The 22,601-nt window shown below is 37.2% G+C and overlaps 1 protein-coding gene and 1 long non-coding RNA gene across 3 annotated transcripts; both read left to right on the forward strand.

Annotated features, from left to right (window-relative positions):
- The first annotated feature begins 3,583 nt into the window (after positions 1-3,583).
- Positions 3,584-13,090, forward strand: uchl3 (ubiquitin carboxyl-terminal esterase L3 (ubiquitin thiolesterase)). Of its 2 annotated transcripts, XM_063005587.1 has the most exons (9): positions 3,584-3,767; positions 3,954-3,965; positions 5,882-6,010; positions 6,630-6,786; positions 7,435-7,520; positions 7,641-7,688; positions 11,176-11,251; positions 11,440-11,498; positions 12,764-13,090. In XM_063005587.1, the coding sequence occupies exons 1-9, from the start codon at positions 3,726-3,728 to the stop codon at positions 12,845-12,847; spliced, it is 693 nt and encodes a 230-aa protein (XP_062861657.1). In that variant the 5' UTR covers positions 3,584-3,725; the 3' UTR covers positions 12,848-13,090. The 2 variants fall into 2 exon arrangements, with proteins under 2 accessions (XP_062861657.1, XP_062861656.1); XM_063005586.1 differs by lacking the exons at positions 3,584-3,767; positions 3,954-3,965 and adding an exon at positions 5,740-5,759.
- Positions 13,091-14,417: 1,327 nt separating this feature from the next.
- LOC134324580 (uncharacterized) lies at positions 14,418-17,114 on the forward strand. The gene is made up of 2 exons (XR_010014191.1): positions 14,418-14,606; positions 16,815-17,114. It is a non-coding gene; the product is annotated as an uncharacterized LOC134324580 (long non-coding RNA).
- The last annotated feature ends 5,487 nt before the right edge of the window (positions 17,115-22,601 follow it).

Here is a 22,601-nt window from a genome sequence, read left to right on the forward strand (position 1 = left end):
ATATTAGATTTATCATAAAAAGATCTTTAAATTTACTTACAACACTCCACTGGCATTCTGCTCCTAAATTGTCCTAAGTAATAATAATAATAATAATGATAATGATAATAATAATAAATCATCACCATCATCATAATTCTCATATTAGTAATAAAACATTAACAAATTAACAACAACTATTTAACAAAGATAACAAAATTATTTAATTATGATTATAATTATGTTGCCAGCTCTTGAAATATTTTCTCCAGTTTAACATATGGGCATTACAAAATATTTACTGATTTGTATCAATTACACATTAAACTTTACTCTCCTTGCTGCTGTGGTATTTTCTGTAAGATTGCTTTAAACAGAGCAAAAATATAATCCTTTTTAGGGTATGATGCTGGTGTATGATGCTGGTATGGTGAGTGCCACACATCAACATGGGGACCTGGAGCTGATCCTTATCTTAGGTCATTGGGAAGTTTTGCATTTTTTCTCTGTATCTGTGTGGATTTTCTTTGGGTTCTTCAGTTTCCTTCTACCTTTAAATACATGCAGAACAATAACTAACTGCTGTGAAGTGCACCATATGTGTGACTGAGTGAGTAAATGAGTGAGGGTGTGAGTGAATGAGTGAGTGATTTAGTGAAGGTGTGAGTGAATGAGTGAGTGAATAAGTGAGTGATTTAGTGAGGGTGTGAGTGAATGAGTGAGTGATTAAGTGAGTGATTTAGTGAGGGTGTGAGTAAATGAGTGAGTGAATAAGTGAGTGATTTAGTGAGGGTGTGAGTAAATGAGTGAGTGAATAAGTGAGTGATTTAGTGAGGTGTGAGTGAATGAGTGAGTGAATAAGTGAGTGATTTAGTGAGGGTGTGAGTAAATGAGTGAGTGAATAAGTGAGTGATTTAGTGAGGGTGTGAGTAAATGAGTGAGTGAATAAGTGAGTGATTTAGTGAGGGTGTGAGTAAATGAGTGAGTGAATAAGTGAGTGATTTAGTGAGGGTGTGAGTGATTTAGTGAGGGTGTGAGTAAATGAGTGAGTGAATAAGTGAGTGATTTAGTGAGGGTGTGAGTAAATGAGTGAGTGAATAAGTAAGTGATTTAGTGAGGGTGTGAGTAAATGAGTGAGTGAATAAGTAAGTGATTTAGTGAGGGTGTGAGTAAATGAGTGAGTGAGTGAATAAGATTAGATTAGATTAGATTCAACTTTATTGTTATTACACATGTACAAGTACAATGCAACGAAATGCAGTGAAAATAAGTAAGTGATTTCGTGAGGGTGTGAGTGAATGAGTGAGTGAATAAGTGAGTGATTTAGTGAGGGTGTGAGTAAATGAGTGACTGAATAAGTGAGTGATTTAGTGAGGGTATGAGTGAATGAGAGTGAATATGTGAGTGATTTAGTGAGGGTGTGAGTGAATGAGTGAGTGAATAAGTGAGCGATTTAGTGAGGGTGTGAGTGATTTAGTGAGGGTGTGAGTAAATGAGTGAGTGAATAAGTGAGTGATTTAGTGAGGGTGTGAGTGAATGAGTGAATGAATAAGTGAGTGATTTAGTGAGGGTGTGAGTGAATTAGTGAATGAATAAGTGAGTGATTTAGTGAGGGTGTGAGTGAATGAGTGAATGAATAAGTGAGTGATTTAGTGAGGGTGTGAGTGAATGAGTGAGTGAATAAGTGAGTGATTTAGTGAGGGTGTGATTAAACGAGTGAGTGAATAAGTGAGTGATTTAGTGAGGGTGTGAGTGAATGAGTGAGTGAATAAGTGAGTGATTTAGTGAGGGTGTGAGTAAATGATTGAGTGAATAAGTGAGTGATTTAGTGAGGGTGTGAGTGAATGAGTGAATGAATAAGTGAGTGATTTAGTGAAGGTGTGAGTGAATGAGTGAGTGAATAAGTGAGTGATTTAGTGAAAGTGTGAGTGAGTGAATAAGTGAGTGATTTAGTGAGGGTGTGAGTAAATGAGTGAGTGAATAAGTGAGTGATTTAGTGAAAATGTGAGTGAATAAGTGAGTGATTTAATGAGGGTGTGAGTAAATGAGAGTGAATAAGTGAGTGATTTAGTGAAGGTGTGAGTGAATGAGTGAGTGAATAAGGGAGTGATTTAGTGAGGGTGTGAGTAAATGAGTGAGTGAATAAGTGAGTGATTTAGTGAGGGTGTGAGTAAATGAGTGAGGGAATAAGTGAGTGATTTAGTGAAGGTGTGAGTGAGTGAATAAGTGAGTGATTTAGTGAAGGTGTGAGTGAGTGAATAAGTGAGTGATTTAGTGAGGGTGTGAGTAAATGAGTGACTGAATAAGTGAGTGATTTAGTGAGGGTATGAGTGAATGAGAGTGAATATGTGAGTGATTTAGTGAGGGTGTGAGTGAATGAGTGAGTGAATAAGTGAGCGATTTAGTGAGGGTGTGAGTGATTTAGTGAGGGTGTGAGTAAATGAGTGAGTGAATAAGTGAGTGATTTAGTGAGGGTGTGAGTGAATGAGTGAATGAATAAGTGAGTGATTTAGTGAGGGTGTGAGTGAATTAGTGAATGAATAAGTGAGTGATTTAGTGAGGGTGTGAGTGAATGAGTGAATGAATAAGTGAGTGATTTAGTGAGGGTGTGAGTGAATGAGTAAGTGAATAAGTGAGTGATTTAGTGAGGGTGTGAGTAAACGAGTGAGTGAATAAGTGAGTGATTTAGTGAGGGTGTGAGTGAATGAGTGAGTGAATAAGTGAGTGATTTAGTGAGGGTGTGAGTAAATGATTGAGTGAATAAGTGAGTGATTTAGTGAGGGTGTGAGTGAATGAGTGAATGAATAAGTGAGTGATTTAGTGAAGGTGTGAGTGAATGAGTGAGTGAATAAGTGAGTGATTTAGTGAAAGTGTGAGTGAGTGAATAAGTGAGTGATTTAGTGAGGGTGTGAGTAAATGAGTGAGTGAATAAGTGAGTGATTTAGTGAAAATGTGAGTGAATAAGTGAGTGATTTAATGAGGGTGTGAGTAAATGAGAGTGAATAAGTGAGTGATTTAGTGAAGGTGTGAGTAAATGATTGAGTGAATAAGTGAGTGATTTAGTGAAGGTGTGAGTAAATGATTGAGTGAATAAGTGAGTGATTTAGTGAGGGTGTGAGTAAATGAGTGAGTGAATAAGTGAGGGATTTAGTGAAGGTGTGAGTAAATGATTGAGTGAATAAGTGAGCAATTTAGTGACGGTGTGAGTGAATGAGTGAGTGAATAAGTGAGCAATTTAGTGAGGGTGTGAGTGAATGAGTGAGTGAATAAGTGAGTGATTTAGTGAGGGTGTGAGTGAATGAGTGAGTGAATAAGTGAGTGATTTAGTGAGGGTGTGAGTGAATGAGTGAGTGAATAAGTTAGTGATTTAGTGAGGGTGTGAGTGAATGAGTGAGTGAATAAGTGAGTGATTTAGTGAGGGTGTGAGTAAATGATTGAGTGAATAAGTGAGTGATTTAGTGAAGGTGTGAGTGAATGAGTGAATGAGTGAGGGTGTGAATAGATGTTGTACAGTAACAGTATGGCTTCATGCTCAGGTTGTAGTTTTGCTTAAACCGCCACCACACGGGACTTTTCATTTGAAGTCTGAGGTAAGTTGGAACTGAAAGGTTGTAGTTGTAGCGTTCACTGTAGTGCAGCCCATGATTTTTATTTGGTCATTAAGAAAACTGACAGTAAATCACTTACACACCTTCTCCAGAAATCTCCTGTAGTTTCAGTAAATTAATCAGCCGTGTTTGGTTAAAATGGACGGACAGCGTTGGTTACCACTGGAAGCTAATCCAGACGTATGTATGCTTATTCTTCGTTCAGTTTGCTAGCTGGTTGGCTAATGTATAAATATGCAAGACAGCGAGAGTCTGTATTAAAATATTTATGTACTTTATTTAACACCTCTCACCTCAGGTCAGTATGTTAAAACTTATAAAATAGTGTTTATCTAAATAACTTGTTTTGTTTTCTGTCTCTTTCAGGTTATGAACCAGGTGAGTAGATGTCCTGACTAAGTTCTGGTAAAGTATAACCGAATTTATTACACCAATTTATTACACCAAATGTGTTTGTAGGTCATAAATGTTATATCAAATCATCAAATGTTGGACTGATTATTTAAAGACAAATAGAAAAGATTGTCTTCTGCTTTATCTCATAGTGATGGGAGGAGAGACACCACTTATACATGAGTAAAGTTCATAAGTAAAAGCTGCACCAGATTTGTTAATAAAGTTTATTTTCTAATAGAAAATGTAATACTACTTTTGTATGTAAAGTTTCCTGTTGCTGTGATTTAAAATGACATATGATGGAGGTTTTAGGTTATAAACAGAACACGCCGCTGAACAATCCTTAATGAAACCTCAATGTTTTATCTATTTAGATCTTTGCTCGCAGTGTTATTTACATCTACATAAACATTTTCGGCATTTAGCAGATGCTCTTATCCAGAGCGACTTACAAAAGTGCTTCCATAGTGAACTTTACCTTACTCTAGTTTAAAAAAAGACAAGTCCAAGAACACAAATCTGCTGAAAACCCTCTTAGAACCAAAGGTGTTTTATATGCAAGAAATAAAGAGCATTAGTAAGTGCAAGTCAGCTTAAGTGCTTAGTAAAGAGGTGGGTTTTTAATCGTCTTCAGATGAGAGATTCAGATGTTCGGACAGACAAGGGAATCTCATTCCACCACTTGGGTGCAAGTACAGAGAAGAGCCTTGATGCCCGTCTTCCTCGAGTTCTGGGTGGAGGATCAAATGGAGCGAGACTAGTGGCTCGGAGGTTGCGTGGTACAGAGCGGGGTTTTATCAGACCTCGAAGGTAACTTGGGGCTGGTCCATTTTTGGCATCAGTGTTTTAAACTGAATGCGGGCAGCTACAGGAAGCCAATGAAGAGAATGCTAGAGGGTTATTGAGGGTTTATCACCACTAAGAAATATTAAGTCCAGCAATATACACTGGATAATGTGCATTGCCTCACAATATTCACTCGCCCTGTTACACCTAGTGGCATTATGAGCTGTCATTTAACTTTTTGGCATGTTTTTAGGATGTAGGAGAAAACATGGCAGAATATGCTAAACTCTTCACAGTGACTGGGGAAAGGATCTATCCTAGATCTTCATGAATTACAATGCAGTGCCACTTTTTGTTAAAGTGAAAATGGAATTATAACTCTGAGAATCAACCCTGTGTTAAAAAAAGATTGTTTCAATACATTACTCATTTCTCTTGGGTGCGAACTGCATGGATAAAAGTATGTGAACACCCATTTTAGTTATTTCAGCCACACCTATTGAATAAAATAAAGCAGATGTGTTTTCTGAGGCAGACATGTGAAGTCAATGTCAGGTGTCCGCTGTAGGTTTGAAAAGCACATGCAGTTGGACTCAGTTGGAAGCAGTGGAAACACACACATCACCATTTGGCAGACTGATGGACAAATCATATTTGGTAGCTACCAGCATAACCCAACATGCCTAAGTGCAAACTCTAAGGTTAAGTGGAGAAAGTCGTAATGATAAAGCACACAATGACATTCTAGAGAATTGCATCCTTCCAGCTTTGTGACAAAAGCTTAGAGGAGGCATTTTCATATGTTAGCATATGATTCCGATAAAGAAATGGTTACAAGTCTTGATCTAAACTCCAAAATAACAAACTCAGATTGTAAGTATTCTTAATCTTTCAGTATCAGTGCCTGACCTTAATAACGCTGTTGTGGCTGAATAAAAGAGAATCCTCAAAACCTTCTTCCACAATCAACATGATAGAAGTCCTTAAATGGTAAAGACTGGTGCAGCAAAAGGGGAACATTTTCATACGAATGCACAAGGATTTTTTAACAATCAAATATTGATGTGATATTTAGATTTTACATATCGTTTATTATCTATTATGTCTTTCAGTTTATACGACAATTGGGACTGGTTCCTAGCTGGCAGTTTGGAGATGTGTACGGTTTGGATCCTGACCTTCTTTCAATGGTTCCAAGGCCTGTATGTGCTGTTCTGCTTCTCTTTCCTGTGACAGAAAAGGTATAGCTCTGTTGTCTTTTATGGTTCTATTTAGGCCTACAGATTTTAATAAAATGGCCGTGTAATTACACTCTGTAATTCTAAATGTACTTTGTCTTGCAGTATTCAGCATAGTTGTCAACCCTGTTCAACAACTTTCAGTTTATAATAAATAATGAGCTTCATGTGTGCCTGGAAAATATTGCTACCACCTTCACACAACCACCACCAGTATTGATTCCATGACCTCATGTTGCTTACACACATCTCTAATCTTTTATCTTTCATCAGTATAATGCAAATAAGGAACATGCCCACTTGACACATTTTCTATTTCTAAATGGTCGAGTTTTAATGTGAAGGCAAACTTTGCTGTATATGTTTTCATATTTTCACATATTTTCTTTATATTGCTGAAAATATAAAGAAAAAAAAAAAAAAAAATTATTTAAGCCAAGCTGGAACCTTTGTGCTTTTATTATAGAGATACCTGCTGGGTAAGACAGCAGGGTAAAAGTAATCATACACCAGCCAAATAAAGAGTGTAACTTTTTTTTAAATTAAGAAAATGAATTTCACTTGTGTCTGAACTGGATGTGGCTGTGTATATAAGTAATGTGTTTTTTATTTTATTTTGCAGTACGAGTCATTTAGACTAGAGGAGGAGGCGAAGATTAAAGCACAGGGACAAGAAGTGTCATCAGACGTGTACTTCATGAAACAAACTATCGGAAATGCCTGTGGAACAATAGGGTTGATTCACGCTGTAGCAAATAACCAAGCACATCTGGAGTTTGGTAAGTGTCCTTTGGTACCTCGGAACTCAAAAAGATGATTTTGAAATTGTGTTACATTTTCAGGCTCTTGTACCACATTTGGCTACAATTAAGTTTTTTAATAATATTGTTAAAATACAAATTTAGACTTCAACGCTGTTATCCCATTCCCATTTACCAGTGAATACCAGTCCGCACATACTTGCTATTATGTAACTGGAGGATATTGAGGTGTTTCCTCGTCTTGATTCTCCACCCAAAACTTGGGGAAGTCAAGCATCAAGTCTCTTCTCAGTACTTGCACCCAAGTGGAGGAATGAACTTCTTCTGTCTGTCTGAATATCTGAGTCTCTCACTATGTTCAAAAGACGATTAAAATCCCACCTCTTTACTAAGCACTTAAGCTGAGAACTATCATGTATCTACTAACGCTCTTATGAATTTCCTAAACAAAACCTTTGTTCTAACAATTTTAGCAGATTTGAAAATGAAAATGTTATTTTTTTTATTTGCATATTCATAGATCCACAATTTTTTATAGATTTAAAGATGTTCCTGTGCTTTTTATAAAAAATATATTGTCCTTGGCATAGAATTAAATGACATAAACAATGACGTGTTCAGGGGTACTGGTATTTAAGTAAACTTTAGCAAATAATTGTTTTGCAGAACCTAATTCACCACTAAAGGAATTTATACTGCAGTCCTGTAAGATGAACCCACAGGAAAAAGCAGCCTTCCTAGAAAAAGATGAGGTAGTTGAAATATTTTGTATGCATTTTGCATTAGGAAGACACTTTTAGTAATACACTAATTTAGCAGTTAAATTGCCCTGTGTGTATTTTTACGTTAATGTTTTTTGTTTCCCAAACCAGAGTATCCGAGTAACACATGAGTCAAGTGCACAGGAGGGACAGACAGAGGTTGGTGTTTGCAAAATCTTGTGATAAACTGGATTTATTTATCTGTTGGAAAGATGTGAATTGGATCTTTGTTTTTTGGGGGTTAGAATTTTCTGACAGCAGCATCACATCAATGTAATGTCTTATTTTTTTGCCAATAAAGCTTTATATAGGTTTATAGGTTTATATACTGTGTATATATATATACATACAGTAGTGTTAAAAAAAATAGCAGTGATTTTAAAAAAAGTGAATAAAGCACAAAATCATTATAATAACTTTTATTTCCATAAATGCAAATGCACTGAAAATACTACACTTTTAATTCTAAATCAAAACATTAAAAACATTTAGCCAGTTTGTGTTCATCCTTTACAGAAAGTTAAGAAAAATGAATATTAGGCTGTTCAAAAAAAATAGCAGTGCCAGCATTTTTCTTTAAAAACTCAACAAATCTGTCTATAAACTGAAAATGTTTGAGGTTTCACTTTACTTTAAATTACTGAACTAATATTTAGTGGCATAACAATTGTTTCCAAGATCTGTGCTGCATGGAGTCGATCAATTTCTGGCACCTCTGAACAGGTATTCCAGTCCAGGATGATTAGACTACATTCCACAGTTCTTCTGCATTTTTGGGTTTTGCCTAAAAAAAAGCACTTTAGATATCAGCCCACAAGTTCTCTATGGGATTGAAGTCAGGGGATCGGGCTGGCCACTCTATTACCTCAATCTTGTTTGTCTGTAACCAAGATGTTTTGGGTCATTGTCTTGTTAAAACACCCATTTTAAGCACATTTCTTCTTCGACATAGGGCAACATGATCTCCTCAAGTATTCTGATATATTTAAACTGATCCATGATCCCTCGTATGTGATAAATAGACGTAACACCATGGTATGAAAAACATCCTCATATCATAGTTTTGTACCACCATGCTTCACAGTGTACTTTGGCTCGAATTCAGTGCTCGAGGGTCATCTGACATACTGTCTATGGCCACTTGAGCCAAAAAGAACAATTTTGCTTTCACCAGTCCACAAAATGTTGAGCCATTTCTCTTTGGACAAGTCAATGTGTTCTTTGGGAAATTTGAACCCATTCAGGACACGTCTTTTTCTTAACAACGGGACTTTGCAAAAAGTTCTTGCTGGTAAATTGGCTTCACTTAATCATCTTCTGTACTCACTGGTAACTTCAGATGTTCCTTGATCTTTCTGGAGGTGATCACTGGCTGAACCTTTGCCATTCTGGCTATTCTTTGATCCATTCAAACAGTAGTTCCACGCTTCCTTCTGCATCTTTCAGGTTTTGGTTGTCACCTTAAGGCATTTGAGATCATTTTAGCGGAGCAGCCTATCATTTGCTGCACTTCTCTATGTTTTTTCCCTCTAAAATCAACTTTTTAATCAAAGTACGCTGTTCATCAGAACAATGTCTGGAACAACCCATTTTACCCAGTATTTCAGAAGGAAATGCGCTATGAAAGAAAGAAAGAAAGAAAGAAAGATATCCTTTATTTGTCATATATACAGTGTATCACAAAAGTGAGTACACCCCTCACATTTCTGCAAATATTTTATTATATCTTTTCATGGGACAACACTATAGAAATAAAACTTGGATATAACTTAGAGTAGTCAGTGTACAGCTTGTATAGCAGTGTAGATTTACTGTCTTCTGAAAATAACTTAACACACAGCCATTAATGTCTAAATGGCTGGCAACATAAGTGAGTACACCCCACAGTGAACATGTCCAAATTGTGCCCAAAGTGTCAGTATTTTGTGTGACCACCATTATTATCCAGCACTGCCTTAACCCTCCTGGGCATGGAATTCACCAGAGCTGCACAGGTTGCTACTGGAATCCTCTTCCACTCCTCCATGATGACATCACGGAGCTGGTGGATGTTAGACACCTTGAACTCCTCCACCTTCCACTTGAGGATGCGCCACAGGTGCTCAATTGGGTTTAGTCCATCACCTTTACCTTCAGTTTTCGAAGGGAGGGGATCATGCTCTGTTTCAGAATGTCACAGTACATGTTGGAATTCATGTTTCCCTCAATGAACCGCAGCTCCCCAGTGCCAGCAACACTCATGCAGCCCAAGACCATGATGCTACCACCACCATGCTTGACTGTAGGCAAGATACAGTTGTCTTGGTACTTCTCACCAGGGCGCCGCCACACATGCTGGACACCATCTGAGCCAAACAAGTTTATCTTGGTCTCGTCAGACCACAGGGCATTCCAGTAATCCATGTTCTTGGACTGCTTGTCTTCAGCAAACTGTTTGCGGGCTTTCTTGTGCGTCAGCTTCCTTCTGGGATGACGACCATGCAGACCGAGTTGATGCAGTGTGCGGCGTATGGTCTGAGCACTGACAGGCTGACCTCCCACATCTTCAACCTCTGCAGCAATGCTGGCAGCACTCATGTGTCTATTTTTTAAAGCCAACCTCTGGATATGACGCCAAACACGTGGACTCAACTTCTTTGGTCGACCCTGGTGAAGCCTGTTCCGAGTGGAACCTGTCCTGGAAAACCGCTGTATGACCTTGGCCACCATGCTGTAGCTCAGTTTCAGGGTGTTAGCAATCTTCTTATAGCCCAGGCCATCTTTGTGGAGAGCAACAATTCTATTTCTCACATCCTCAGAGAGTTCTTTGCCATGAGGTGCCATGTTGAATATCCAGTGGCCAGTATGAGAGAATTGTACCCAAAACACCAAATTTAACAGCCCTGCTCCCCATTTACACCTGGGACCTTGACACATGACACCAGGGAGGGACAACGACACATTTGGGCACAATTTGGACATGTTCACTGTGGGGTGTACTCACTTATGTTGCCAGCTATTTAGACATTAATGGCTGTGTGTTGAGTTATTTTCAGAAGACAGTAAATTTCCACTGCTATACAAGCTGTACACTGACTACTCTAAGTTATATCCAAATTTCATGTCTATAGTGTTGTCCCATGAAAAGATATAATGAAATATTTGCAGAAATGTGAGGGGTGTACTCACTTTTGTGATACACTGTACATATACAGATGTACAGTACAATGAAATTCTTTCTTCGCATATCCCAGCTGGTGTTGGAAGCTGGGGTCAGAGCGCAGGGTCAGCCAACTTACGGCGCCCCTGGAGCAGACAGGGTTAAGGGCCTTGCTCAAGGACCCAACAGTGGCTACATAGCAGAGCCTGGATTTGAACCGCCAATCTTCCGGTTGATAGCCCAAAGCCCTACCCACTAGGCTACCACAGGCCAAAAAAATGGGAACTTATATTTGCAAGTATGACTGTTGGTGTTTTCAGTTTCTAAACAATAACACAATTTTGTAAATGATGTAACTCGTTCCTAACTTTTTTTAAAACAATCAAATTTAAAATTAGCACTTGTATACAAATAAAATATCAGTTTAATTAGTTAAAACATCAAACTTCACACAGTTTTTAACTGAATACAGGGCAAAAGGCATTGACAACCCTGCTTGTCTTACAGGCTCCAAATGTAGATGAAAAGGTGGACCTGCATTTTATATCCTTTGTAAATGTTGGAGGAAAATTATATGAGTTGGGTAAGCAAATAATATATACTGATTTATTTTGTTAAAACATATGACCTTCTTACAGTGTACTCCTAAGCAACAGCTTTTTACTCAAATTGAATAATAATTGTAATAAATAAATAATAATAATAAAATTGTTTATTGTAGTGAAATATTATGTATGCAGACGTTGAACTTTTAATTTGGTTATTTTGCAGATGGTCGGAAGCCTTTTCCAATAGTTCATGGAACAACCACAGAGGAAAGCTTTCTTGCGGTGAATATACTTCTGTTTACTGTAATATTATCTATTATTTAACCATTTAACCCATCCCACTGGGCATTAAGCACTAATGTCTGCCATATGTGTTTGGGGAAATGATAAGCCTGCTTGTCTACATTGTAACTGACATCAGAACATGTAAATACAAGGCCAACCGGTTCTGTTTCTCAGCTTTATCATTCACTTGCTTTAATGAAATTGTTTCAACAATTACATTATATTTTGTTATTCAGGTATTTTAATTTTTATTTGTAATTGAAATAAAAAACAAACATTTTAAAAATACAAAATACAAACCCCATTTTCAGAAAAGCTGGGACATTTTGTAAAATGCAATAAAAACAACTGTGATTCGGTGATTTGTTAACTATTGAACATTTATGAATTTAACATTTAGGCTTGGAAACTGTTGTTGAATGTTTAAACCTTCGGATGGTATTAAATGAGAAACTGTCATGCTGCTGTGATTTATAGTCACATGGGCGTGGAGGTAATTCAGAAGTTTTTTGCTGCAGACCTGAAATACAATCTGAAAACAGCAGCCATCCATTAATTAAGAGTTATCTAGGTTCATCTCGGATGCACCAAAAGACAGTGAAGACATGATATGGTGTGATGAGTCACGTTTCAGCTCAAGCAGACTTTTCTGTAAAAGGTACAAGAGCCAACAGCTGTCATGGTATGAGGTGCATCAGTGCCCATGGCATTGGGACCTGAATATGTGCAAAGATACCATTGACACTTAGGGCTGTAAGTCTGGGGTTATTTAAGCAATAGCATGGACTCATAAACAATGGACTTATTTTGCACATGCTATAATATTGTGACTGACCTGCCTGCATGATGAGGAGAATCAGGCATCAATGACCAACTGTTCAACTGTTGAGCAGTTGAAGTTTAGTATTTAGAAAGAATGGGGATAAACTTAAACTTGCAAAACTGCAGCCATAAGTGTCCTCAGTTTCCAATAAATTCAAAAGTTTAATACATACAAAAAATGTGACAGTGGTAAACATGCCTCTGTCCCAACTTTTTGAGTATGTTGCAGGCATTGAATACAAAATATAAACACATTGGTTAGTAAAAACATTTGAAATCTTTCCTTTGTAATTTTGACAGTAAAATAAAGGTTTGAAAAAAACATTCTTTTAATTTCATGTTACAAATGCATCAGCTTTTCGGGAAATTGGCTTTTTTAATTTTTTTATATTTTTGTGGTAGTAGGGCAATTAAATAAATGATTTTATTTTGTCTTTCAGGATGCAGCAGAGGTCTGCAAGAAATTTATGGCACGGGATCCTCAAGAGCTTCGTTTCACTGTTGTGGCACTCTCCAAAGCATAAAGCACTTACCCACTTTTGCATAACAGGGAAATATTTGCCAACTATAGTAGTAATGTTATTGTGTTTAATTACTACTTGAATTGTAACTGCCTTTTTGCTCCCAGTTACTTACACTTTTAAAAACGACTAAATTACTAAGGGATTCTTCAAATACCACAAGCCTGGAATTTGTGTGAAAGACAAAACTGATTCTACTTTTTGTTTTTACAAGATTATATTAAAGATTTAAGCTTTTTTGTGAAAGCTGACTTGTCATGATTTGTTAAGTTGGATATTTTCTCAATGTTGTTGTTTGCTTTTGTGATACTTCATCTGATTTACTTGGGAAAAAAGAACAATATTACATGTTTACCATTTATAACACTGCTGTATGTTTAGTAGTGGTGTGCGAAACAGCAAAATTTGGTGTCGATTCGATACCAAGTAAACACAGGGCCAGTATCGCCAATACTAATACCGATACAGTAGACCCTTGACTTATGAACACTTTACCATACGAACATTTTGGGTTATGAGGGATTTTTTCAACTTAACATATGAACAAATTTCGGATTACGAACCAAAATTCGCGAAACACGTGACGTCACGAACAAGTTGACTCCGACCGTCTCTCTGTATACATAGTGAGAGAACATTCTGACAGCAGACTGTTTTTTTACTGTGTTTTATTTATATTTTGTAAAATTCAATATTAAAATGGCCCCAAAGAAGGTGCAGAGAAAGCATAATGGTGAGAAAATTAATCTATTACTATTTGGTGTGTTATATAATTACTCCTGCCAGTAGGTGTCACTGTGTATCAGGCAGAGGGGACAGTGAGTGAAAGAGAAGAAGGGAGTCGAGTAAAGTATTCTTTCTTTCGTGCAATCACAACCACAAAATACAACACTATTAAAATAAAGAAGGAAATAATAGAGAAATATGAGAGTTGTTGTTTCTGGTAGATACATTTTATAAAAGAGAAGGAAATGTATTATGGTGTATAGTACAGCACACGTTACTGTAATGTGATGTGTATTGTTTATTATTGTTTATTACAGGAATGTCTATTCTATTATTTAAGATTTAAGGGAAAATACATCTGTATTTATAACAAAAAAGACCATTTAAGACATTAGAAAGGTTAGGTAAGGGGGTGGGTTTGGGAGGTCTGGCAAGGATTAATTCTATTTACATTATTTCTTATAAGAAAAATAGGTTTAACTAATAAACATTTTGACTTAAGAACAGCCCTTAAGTCAAATGTTTACTGTACTTTTTACTTATAAAGCAGTTTGTTTACTTTTATGTAGGGAAGAGCAGTGTGTCAAGATTTAGGGTAGGGTAGAAGAGTAGGGCATTTATTACTTTAATGAACTAAGTCTGAAGTTTTTGTTCAGAACCAATTATACAGTATAATAACAAAACATAATTCATCCCTTTCATTGCACTTTTCTGAAATTATCCCCACACGGCTCCTCTCTCTCACCCCCATTCTCTCTCTCTCTCTCTCTCTCTCTCTCTGTCATTCTCTCACTCACTGCTACACGTGTTCGCTCTCTCAGTGCCCTTAGTCACGTGACGGTACGACAACAAAACAGCACAGCAGGAGGAGTAAGATGAGCATGTAAGGTGTGAGAGGAGCTGCTACTGTACAAACATGCTTTCTACTTTCTTGTAAAACGGGAGAAACGTACCGAATGTAGCGGAGAAAAAGTAAAACGAAGTACTGATACTCGATATCGATATTTGGATTGATCCGTCCACCCCAAGTATTAAGGTTAGAAGAGCCGTGTGAAGGTGTCAAGACCTAGCCTAGCCAACTAGTTCACATTAAAACCCAAATAACTCATACACCATAACTATTATTATTATTATGGAAGATAAAGACTTGTGCACTGTGTTCAGTACACTAACTATACGAAAGACATTATAGCTGCGAGTTGATACCCAAAGTAAACAACACGGGTACTTGTTAGCTTAATCGCTAGTGTTAGCTGCTAAGCTAATTGCAGTGATTTCTGTTTCTATAAGCACTCTGTATTTATAACTCTTCATTATATTAATATTGTAATACATAAATTTTTGTCAGATTTCTTGTTTCTGGGTGCTTTGTTTTCTCACAACGTAACCATCATGGCGTGATTTCCCTCGGGATAAGTAAAGTATCCATCACCACCAAGCGGCTAACTCGTAGTTGTGTTTGCTGGGTGAATAAATATGTACATTTTTAATAGTGACCTAATACATGTGTCCTTGTTAATTCAAAATAAAAAAATAGATGCTATTGTGTTTACATTTAGAAGCACAAAGTCAAAAGTAAAGAGCTCTCATTCACCAGAACACGGAATGAGAGCCTCACTAAGCATGCTCCGATTCACGAACCTGACCTACGTATTAGGATAATTGCGTGAATTTGCGAAAGGTGCGCAAAGTACGTAAGGTGCGTTTGTATTTTACCTATGTATAATTTACACTAATTTCCATAAATTGCCCCTATTTATGTATGTGCAAAGAAAAGTATTCAAAAACTTACAATCTTCTGTCAGAAATAAAAGAATGAAAAAATATTAATCAGATCCAAGATAAAGTTTAGTAGTGAGATTAATATATGCTTCTGCTAGCTTTAAGTGGCATCAAGGACACAAAACAAAATTGTGGATTATCATTAAATGTGGTTTGCATTATTTGTTTTTCTGATGATGATTAGGCCTACATTTCATAATGCACAGAAACCTTTATACAAATGAACCATCGTCTCGACTAAAGTACCATTGTTTTTAAGTGTGTGCAAATCAGGACAGTAATCAAGTACAGTTATGTAAAATTTCAAATATATGTATTTTATTTGTACTTGTAAATAGACACAGACAAAAACTGAGTACTCTTTGTGCAAAATAAGCAGCATCAACAATACAAACATTTACCGCTACAACTGCAACATGGTCGCTGTTCCACCCGCTCGCAACCAACTTAGCTTATCAGTGCTGTTAACAGATGATCATTTATCCAAACAATGATTCCTGGCATCCTAGCTGAGTTTGCCTCGGTCTGGTTTCCTCTCATTTCGCATCTGCTTCTCCAGCTTTCATTACTTCAAAAGAATACAAAAAATAATGCAGAAGTCTTTGCTTCTACTTCTACTAAACCGCGGACAAAAATCAATATATAAGTAGAGCTGGGCGGTTCCTGAATCACCCCGGGTTAAATAATTCAAATCTTTTTACTGACTCAGGAATCACGTCCTCTGACTGGCTGCTCGTGATGGGTCGGTCGCGAACGATCCGGCTCTAAGAGCCGGCTCTTTAAAGTGAACGACGGGATCCGGCTCCTGACTGGGAGCCGATTCGTTTTTTTCCGGATTTTTTTTTCTGTCAAAACCGCACGTGATTGGTCAAGATACGTGGTGGCGTTTGTGTAATTACACTGAGCAGGAGGGGAGGGGTTACACACACACACACACACACACACAGACAGACAGTGAGCACACGAACAGGAGGGAGAGAGAGAGAGAGAGAGAGAGAGAGAGAGAGAGAACTCAGCGCTTTACACAGCCAGACATTACACGCTGGAAAGGTGAGGAAAATGAGTGAGAGGAAACATAGTAAAGTTTGGACACGAGAAGCCCCTTTTACAGAGAAGTTCAGACCCACTGAACCAAGTGTTCACTGGGAGACCAAGTGTTCAGTCTACCCACATCTTATACATGTGATGGCACATAGACTGTGTATCTGTCCCCTCAGAGAGAATCTTTTTTAACAGGGCAGATCATAACAGAAAGGAGAAACAGGATCAATGCTTTCACCTGGATTTTCTTTTTGTTTTGCACATTTTCATTTATATTTTGTTGAGTGATGCTTCGTTGATGTTGTGTTGTTTCACTCTAGATGCTTGTTTATTTTGTTTTGTTTATTAGGATTTTAACGTCAGGTTTTACACTTTGGTTACATTCATGACAGGAACATTCACCTCACTTGCATGTCTTTAGGAGGAAACCGGAGCACCCGGAGGAAACCCACGCGGACACGGGAAAGACATGCAAACTCCACACAGAAAGGACCCGGGCTCTTCACCTGGGGATCAAACCCAGGACCTTCTTGCCGTGAGGCGACAGTGCCAACCACTTAGCCACCATGCTGTCCCACTTTAGATGCAAACGTACAAATAATATACACAATCAGATCTTTTTGTCTAATTGAGATGGGTCTTTGTTTTTGTATTTTATAATTTATTGTTGGAGCACTCTGTTCCATGTTGAGTATATAAATAAAGCAATTTAAATAATAAACATTTGATACAATGTTTTTTTACATTAGTAATTCATTTTACATGTAATTTGGTAATAAATTAATTTAAGCAACAAAAAAATCTAAGGAGCCATCTTGGGAGCCGAAAGAGCCGGCTCTTTTTAGTGAGCCGAGCCAAAAGAACCGGCTCTCTAAAAAGAGCCGAAATTCCCATCACTACTGGCTGCTGTTAAGTACACAAGGCGAGTGATCAGGCTCACTGGAACACCGCAGACTCAGATTATTTGGCTGAACCGACTTTACTCCAGTCCGTGAATCTAAGTAATAAGATAAATATTCCAATAAACAAGCAGTTAAGCTCACTGGTGTTTGTTATGTGGCTGATTTTATGCACATGCTATTATTATTATCAGTAGTAGTGGTATAGATTAGTAATGCAGTATATATTCTTGTAAGCAAAACAACAACAAAATATAGTTATATTATTATTAAAATGCAAATGCTTACAGGCTACTTTAGCACTGTACCACTTAAGGAGTATCATAGCCCCCATGGTAATTTTAAACCCTTGATCCATTAATACACCCATCTCATTGGTAGGTGAGTCCACTCCAGTGGCGCCTGCTGGTCTTTCAAAGAGGGGAAGCTCATTGTCGGCTTAAAATCATAAAATTTGTCAATTTATTTATACATAAATTCTGCCCTCTGTTCCTTTTTAAGAAAATGGCCTGAACTGGGTTGCAGTTTGTCTTTCGACTTCACTCGCGAAATCCGCGATGGGACTGAAGCTCCCAGTGATTAAGTGATGGTGTAGAGATCAAAATAGCTGTCAATCAAACCGGGATTCAGCCTTTCGACTGATCCTCCAATCATCTTGCAGAAGCTCAGCGTCCAGACCCATTCACCCCCAGAGACGCTCAGCATCCGGGGGCGGGACAAAATCGTGGCATTTATCCAATGACCGGCGAGTTTTGAAGCAATGAAAAAAACCTTTCCATGCAGTTCCATTTTAGTGAATAGACGCTCAGCTTCTGCGGGCAAATGCATTGACGCTATGGGAATGTATGAGAAGTTCGAGTCAGTCGATTTGTGATAAGTAGCTGATTCTGAACGAGCTCGTCTTCGAGATGAACGTGTTCTAACGCATTTGTAGTCAATGAAATGTTAACACAACTGTACATATTTGACCATTTAATTTTTGACATTTTAGGGGAAGCTGAGCTTCCCTTGCAGTCTTAGAGAAATCGCCACTGGTCCACTCCCCCCCTCTCCTGCATGATCAAGATTCAACTTAGAAAAGTGTCAACTTGTCACTGGCAAGAGAAGTGTGAGGTGCCAAGAGAATTAAGAGAGAAGGATTTATTTACAGAAGATGAGGACGGAAGACAAGTGATATTTGGATGCATTTTCATGCAGTAAATCAATCGCAATCAGAATGTCAGTACAAGTGACTCAACTGACCCAAGTGAATCGGATCATATTACTGAGTGACTCAGATTAACCCGAGTCATAAAATGAACCGAATTTACCACCACTAAGACAGTGGCACGTCGGTGACGTCAGCTCGCTAACACACGTGACTGACAGACCTATGAGCGACTACGTAGTAATGAACTATCGAATCACTAAACCGACACATCATTTATTTTAATGCGTATTATAATACTGCTTATTGAAATTTTAAATGAAATAATTTATTGCAGTTTCATATATGAAAATAATAATTTGTACTCTTTGTTTGTTATTTATGACAGTTTGGATAATAAACGGAAATTTGACCAAATAAACCGTTTTCAGAATGTTTGTGGTGTTTTTGCGCCATCGTGTGGATCTTTGCTGAGGTAACTTGGCTCGTCTTCCGGGGATATTTACTATATAAAGATGAGTAAATAAATATTAAACAATGTGGCTGCACTGCAACAGCGTCTGTACAAGAGCTCAGATACTAAAGAAAATAAAATTTAACACGTTTCTATGTTGTGTTTTGAGCACTGAGTTATATCGAGTGATTCACTAGATAAAAAAGCAGCACTTCACTGTCAAACTGAACAGTGACGGTGAGCACAAGAAACAGGGAGCTTTTATATGAGCTGAACGTGTTTTTACTTCTTAAAATGCGATTTTTTTCTTCTTTTGATAGAAACAGTTAAGAGTTCCACTTTTCTGGCTTTTAGTAAAACAAACAAAACACAAAATTATTAAATAACTCAGAGTTTTTTTCATACAATCATAAACAGTAAACAAAAGTATTACTAAAAAACAAATGTTTTAAACTTTAACTTTTTTATTTCATTTTTTTTTCATTTACTGCCATAAAATATGACCGGCTTACAGTGTAGCACTCCTAATCAACAGCTTTTACTCAAATTTAATAATAAAAACAGTTGTTTATTGTAGTGAAATATTATGTATGCAGACGTTGAACTTTTAATTTGGTTATTTTGCAGATGGTCGAAAGACTTTTCCAATAGTTCATGGAACAACCACAGAGGAAAGCTTTCTTGAGGTGAATATACCTCAGCAGTATATTTTTACTTTCATTACAAATGTTTACTATAATCTTATGTAATGTAATATTGAGAAAATATTTTAAACATTTGGGGTTTAAGGTGCCTTAGGTAGAATGTTGTGGTTACAAAATAAATAAATAAAAATCATATATTATTTAACCCATCACACTGGATTTAGCACTAAAGTCTGCTGTGTGTGTTTGGGGAAATAATGAACCTGCTTGTCTACATTGTAGCTGACATCAGAACATGTAAATACAAGGCCAACCGGTTCTGTTTCTCAGCTTTATCATTCACTTGCTTTAATGAAATTGTTTCAACAAATATATTTTATTTAATCGTACCTCGTATCCTGCGTTCTCATTGTCGCTGCCAGTTGGCAGACTGATTCAGATATTTAATGCCAAGTTCACACTACACGACTTTGAAGTCGTTCAGATCGCTGTACAGTTCACACACTACACAACTTGTACTTGTTTTCACACTACACAACTGGATCTCCTGCACTCGGGAGTCCTTGTTTTCACACTACACAACTGGATCTCCTGCACTCGGGAGTCCTTGTTTTCACACTACACAACTGGATCTCCTGCACTCGGGAGTCCTTGTTTTCACACTACACAACTGGATCTCCTGCACTCGGGAGTCCTTGTTTTCACACTACACGACTGGATCTCCTGCACTCAGGAGTCCTTGTTTTCACACTACACGACTGGATCTCCTGCACTCGGGAGTCCTTGTTTTCACACCACATAACTGGATCTCCTGCACTCGGGAGTCCTTGTTTTCACACTACATAACTGGATCTCCTGCACTCGGGAGTCCTTGTTTTCACACTACACAACTGGATCTCCTGCACTCGGGAGTCCTTGTTTTCACACTACACAACTGATCGGCAGAAGTGGAAAGTAACGAATTACATTTACTCGCGTTACTGTAATTGAGTAGTTTTTTTGTGTACTTGTACTTTTTAAAGTAGATTTTACAACCAGTAATTTTACTTTTACTTAAGTATGTTTTGTATTAAGAATTGTAATTCGCTACATTTTAAATAAAAAATGTTGACCTTGGGAAATTAGCACTACTACACAAAAAAAGAGATGTGTTTGCATATATGCTAAATGTGTTTGTAACAAGTTTGTCAGCAGGGCCAGTGAAGAGGATTTGGGATTCAGATAAACGATTCTACTGGTTTTATTGCTTTTCAGCAAACACAACTTCCCACTTTGGGAAAAAGAAAAAAAAATCACTCTTTAATGACATAGCTGTGTTTGTGTAGAGGAAATTTTGGTTAGAGTACTACATCATCTGGGTATCTTTCGCGTACTGGAAAATCAATTTTGTCGCATACTGTATACTGCATACTGACGCGTGTAGTGTGTAATAGGCTATTTCGAAAACAGGTTTAAATATGCGGGTTAATTACCTCCCACAGGTGTAACCAGTAATAAACCTTTCAGTCCATTCCACAAACTCTTCCCCCTCACGTTGCATTCCTGTCACAGTGTTATTTACAATATTTGTTAAAAAAAAAAAAAGAACCAGGATTGTTGCAGGGCTGAAGAAACATAAAATAGTAAATGTTTACTGCAATCACAGGCTACTGCATTTTGTCAAGTAATGTTCCTTTGCAAGAACTCGGTTGGTGGTATTTAAAGGTTTTGATTTGAAAATCATTGATGTGTCTATATAGTTTGATAACCAATGTAACAATACTAAATGTGAAACAGTAAAAAATATATGTAACACAAATCACAGTTCAGATGAAGTGCTTAGCTGATTATTAAGAGATGGACTGGAGAGGTCAGTGTTTGACCATAATAAACTATTTAATAAACCACTGTTGGCCTGAAATGCTTCACTGTAATTTAGTGGATGTGCCATATTTTTACAAGCATAGTTAGATGAAACAAGTATTCAGTGGAGGTTTTTATATAATGAGAAATAATAAGCATTTCACAGAAGTGTGGTTAAATTTTGACCCATTACTCTGGCTACTAATGGCTACTAAAAATAAAAAAAATAATCTTGACTAGTTTGGCTGTCCAAGAATTCTTTGTTTTTATTTTTTTGTGCATTATAAACAAAATACAACATGAAACAAGCATTTTAATGACTGCTTTAGTTATTTTATAACTGAATTCAGACTTGCTTCCTTACTGATGTTGAAAACACAAATGTGAATTCTTGTGGTGTTGTTAATTCTTTTCTCAGTGTGAGATGGCTGCGCCTGAACACTGAAACAAAACTAAACAAATATTGTTCTTATTTCATGAGGGGTAAATGTAAATGCCTTCACTGTGACATCAGGTTCTCACACATACACACTGCTTCATTGTGATGGCTGATGTGCTCTGCTAGAACTAATTCAGAGCCGCATGGTGCCACTTGCTCCCCTGCAGAGAAGGGTACTGTGTCATTGGGTCTTTTTTTTAAAATAATTAACAGGTTGTGTGTGTGTGTGTGTGTATACAAAAAAATCACGAGCTGTTCCAGTGTTCTGAAAGGCTCAGAGTCTGTCACATGCCCACATTCCTTCATCACTCAGTGGCTCTGGGAACATGGTATATGCATTTCTGCTTTGCTTTTACAGATAGGGTCAGTTAGCAGGTTAGAAATCAAGATTGGCTATAAGTCAAGTAACCTTTAAATAAATTATAAAATAAATAATAAATAGTAAAAAAAAAACAACAACTTATAAATTATGAACCACTATATAACTGGTAATCTTTGTGATGTTGATGTTTTGGGTCAATGTGTACTTCATGTTTCACATCTGTAGAGTTCTGTCTAAACTAATATCACAAAAACAACTGCACTGCAGCACATTTTAAATACACAGTTTACAAATTATTATAAACGATAATATTGGCAATTTACTTGTTTTGTACCAATGTCTTGTTTCATTATCCAAACTTTCATAGAGTTTTGGATAGTAAACTGCTAAAAATACAATTAGGAATTTAGGATTTCCTTGACTGCAAGCTGTACTAGCTCAAGAACCCAAACACACAATGC

This window comes from Trichomycterus rosablanca, chromosome 12 (assembly GCF_030014385.1).
Source record: "Trichomycterus rosablanca isolate fTriRos1 chromosome 12, fTriRos1.hap1, whole genome shotgun sequence".
In the NCBI taxonomy this organism is placed as follows: domain Eukaryota; kingdom Metazoa; phylum Chordata; class Actinopteri; order Siluriformes; family Trichomycteridae; genus Trichomycterus; species Trichomycterus rosablanca.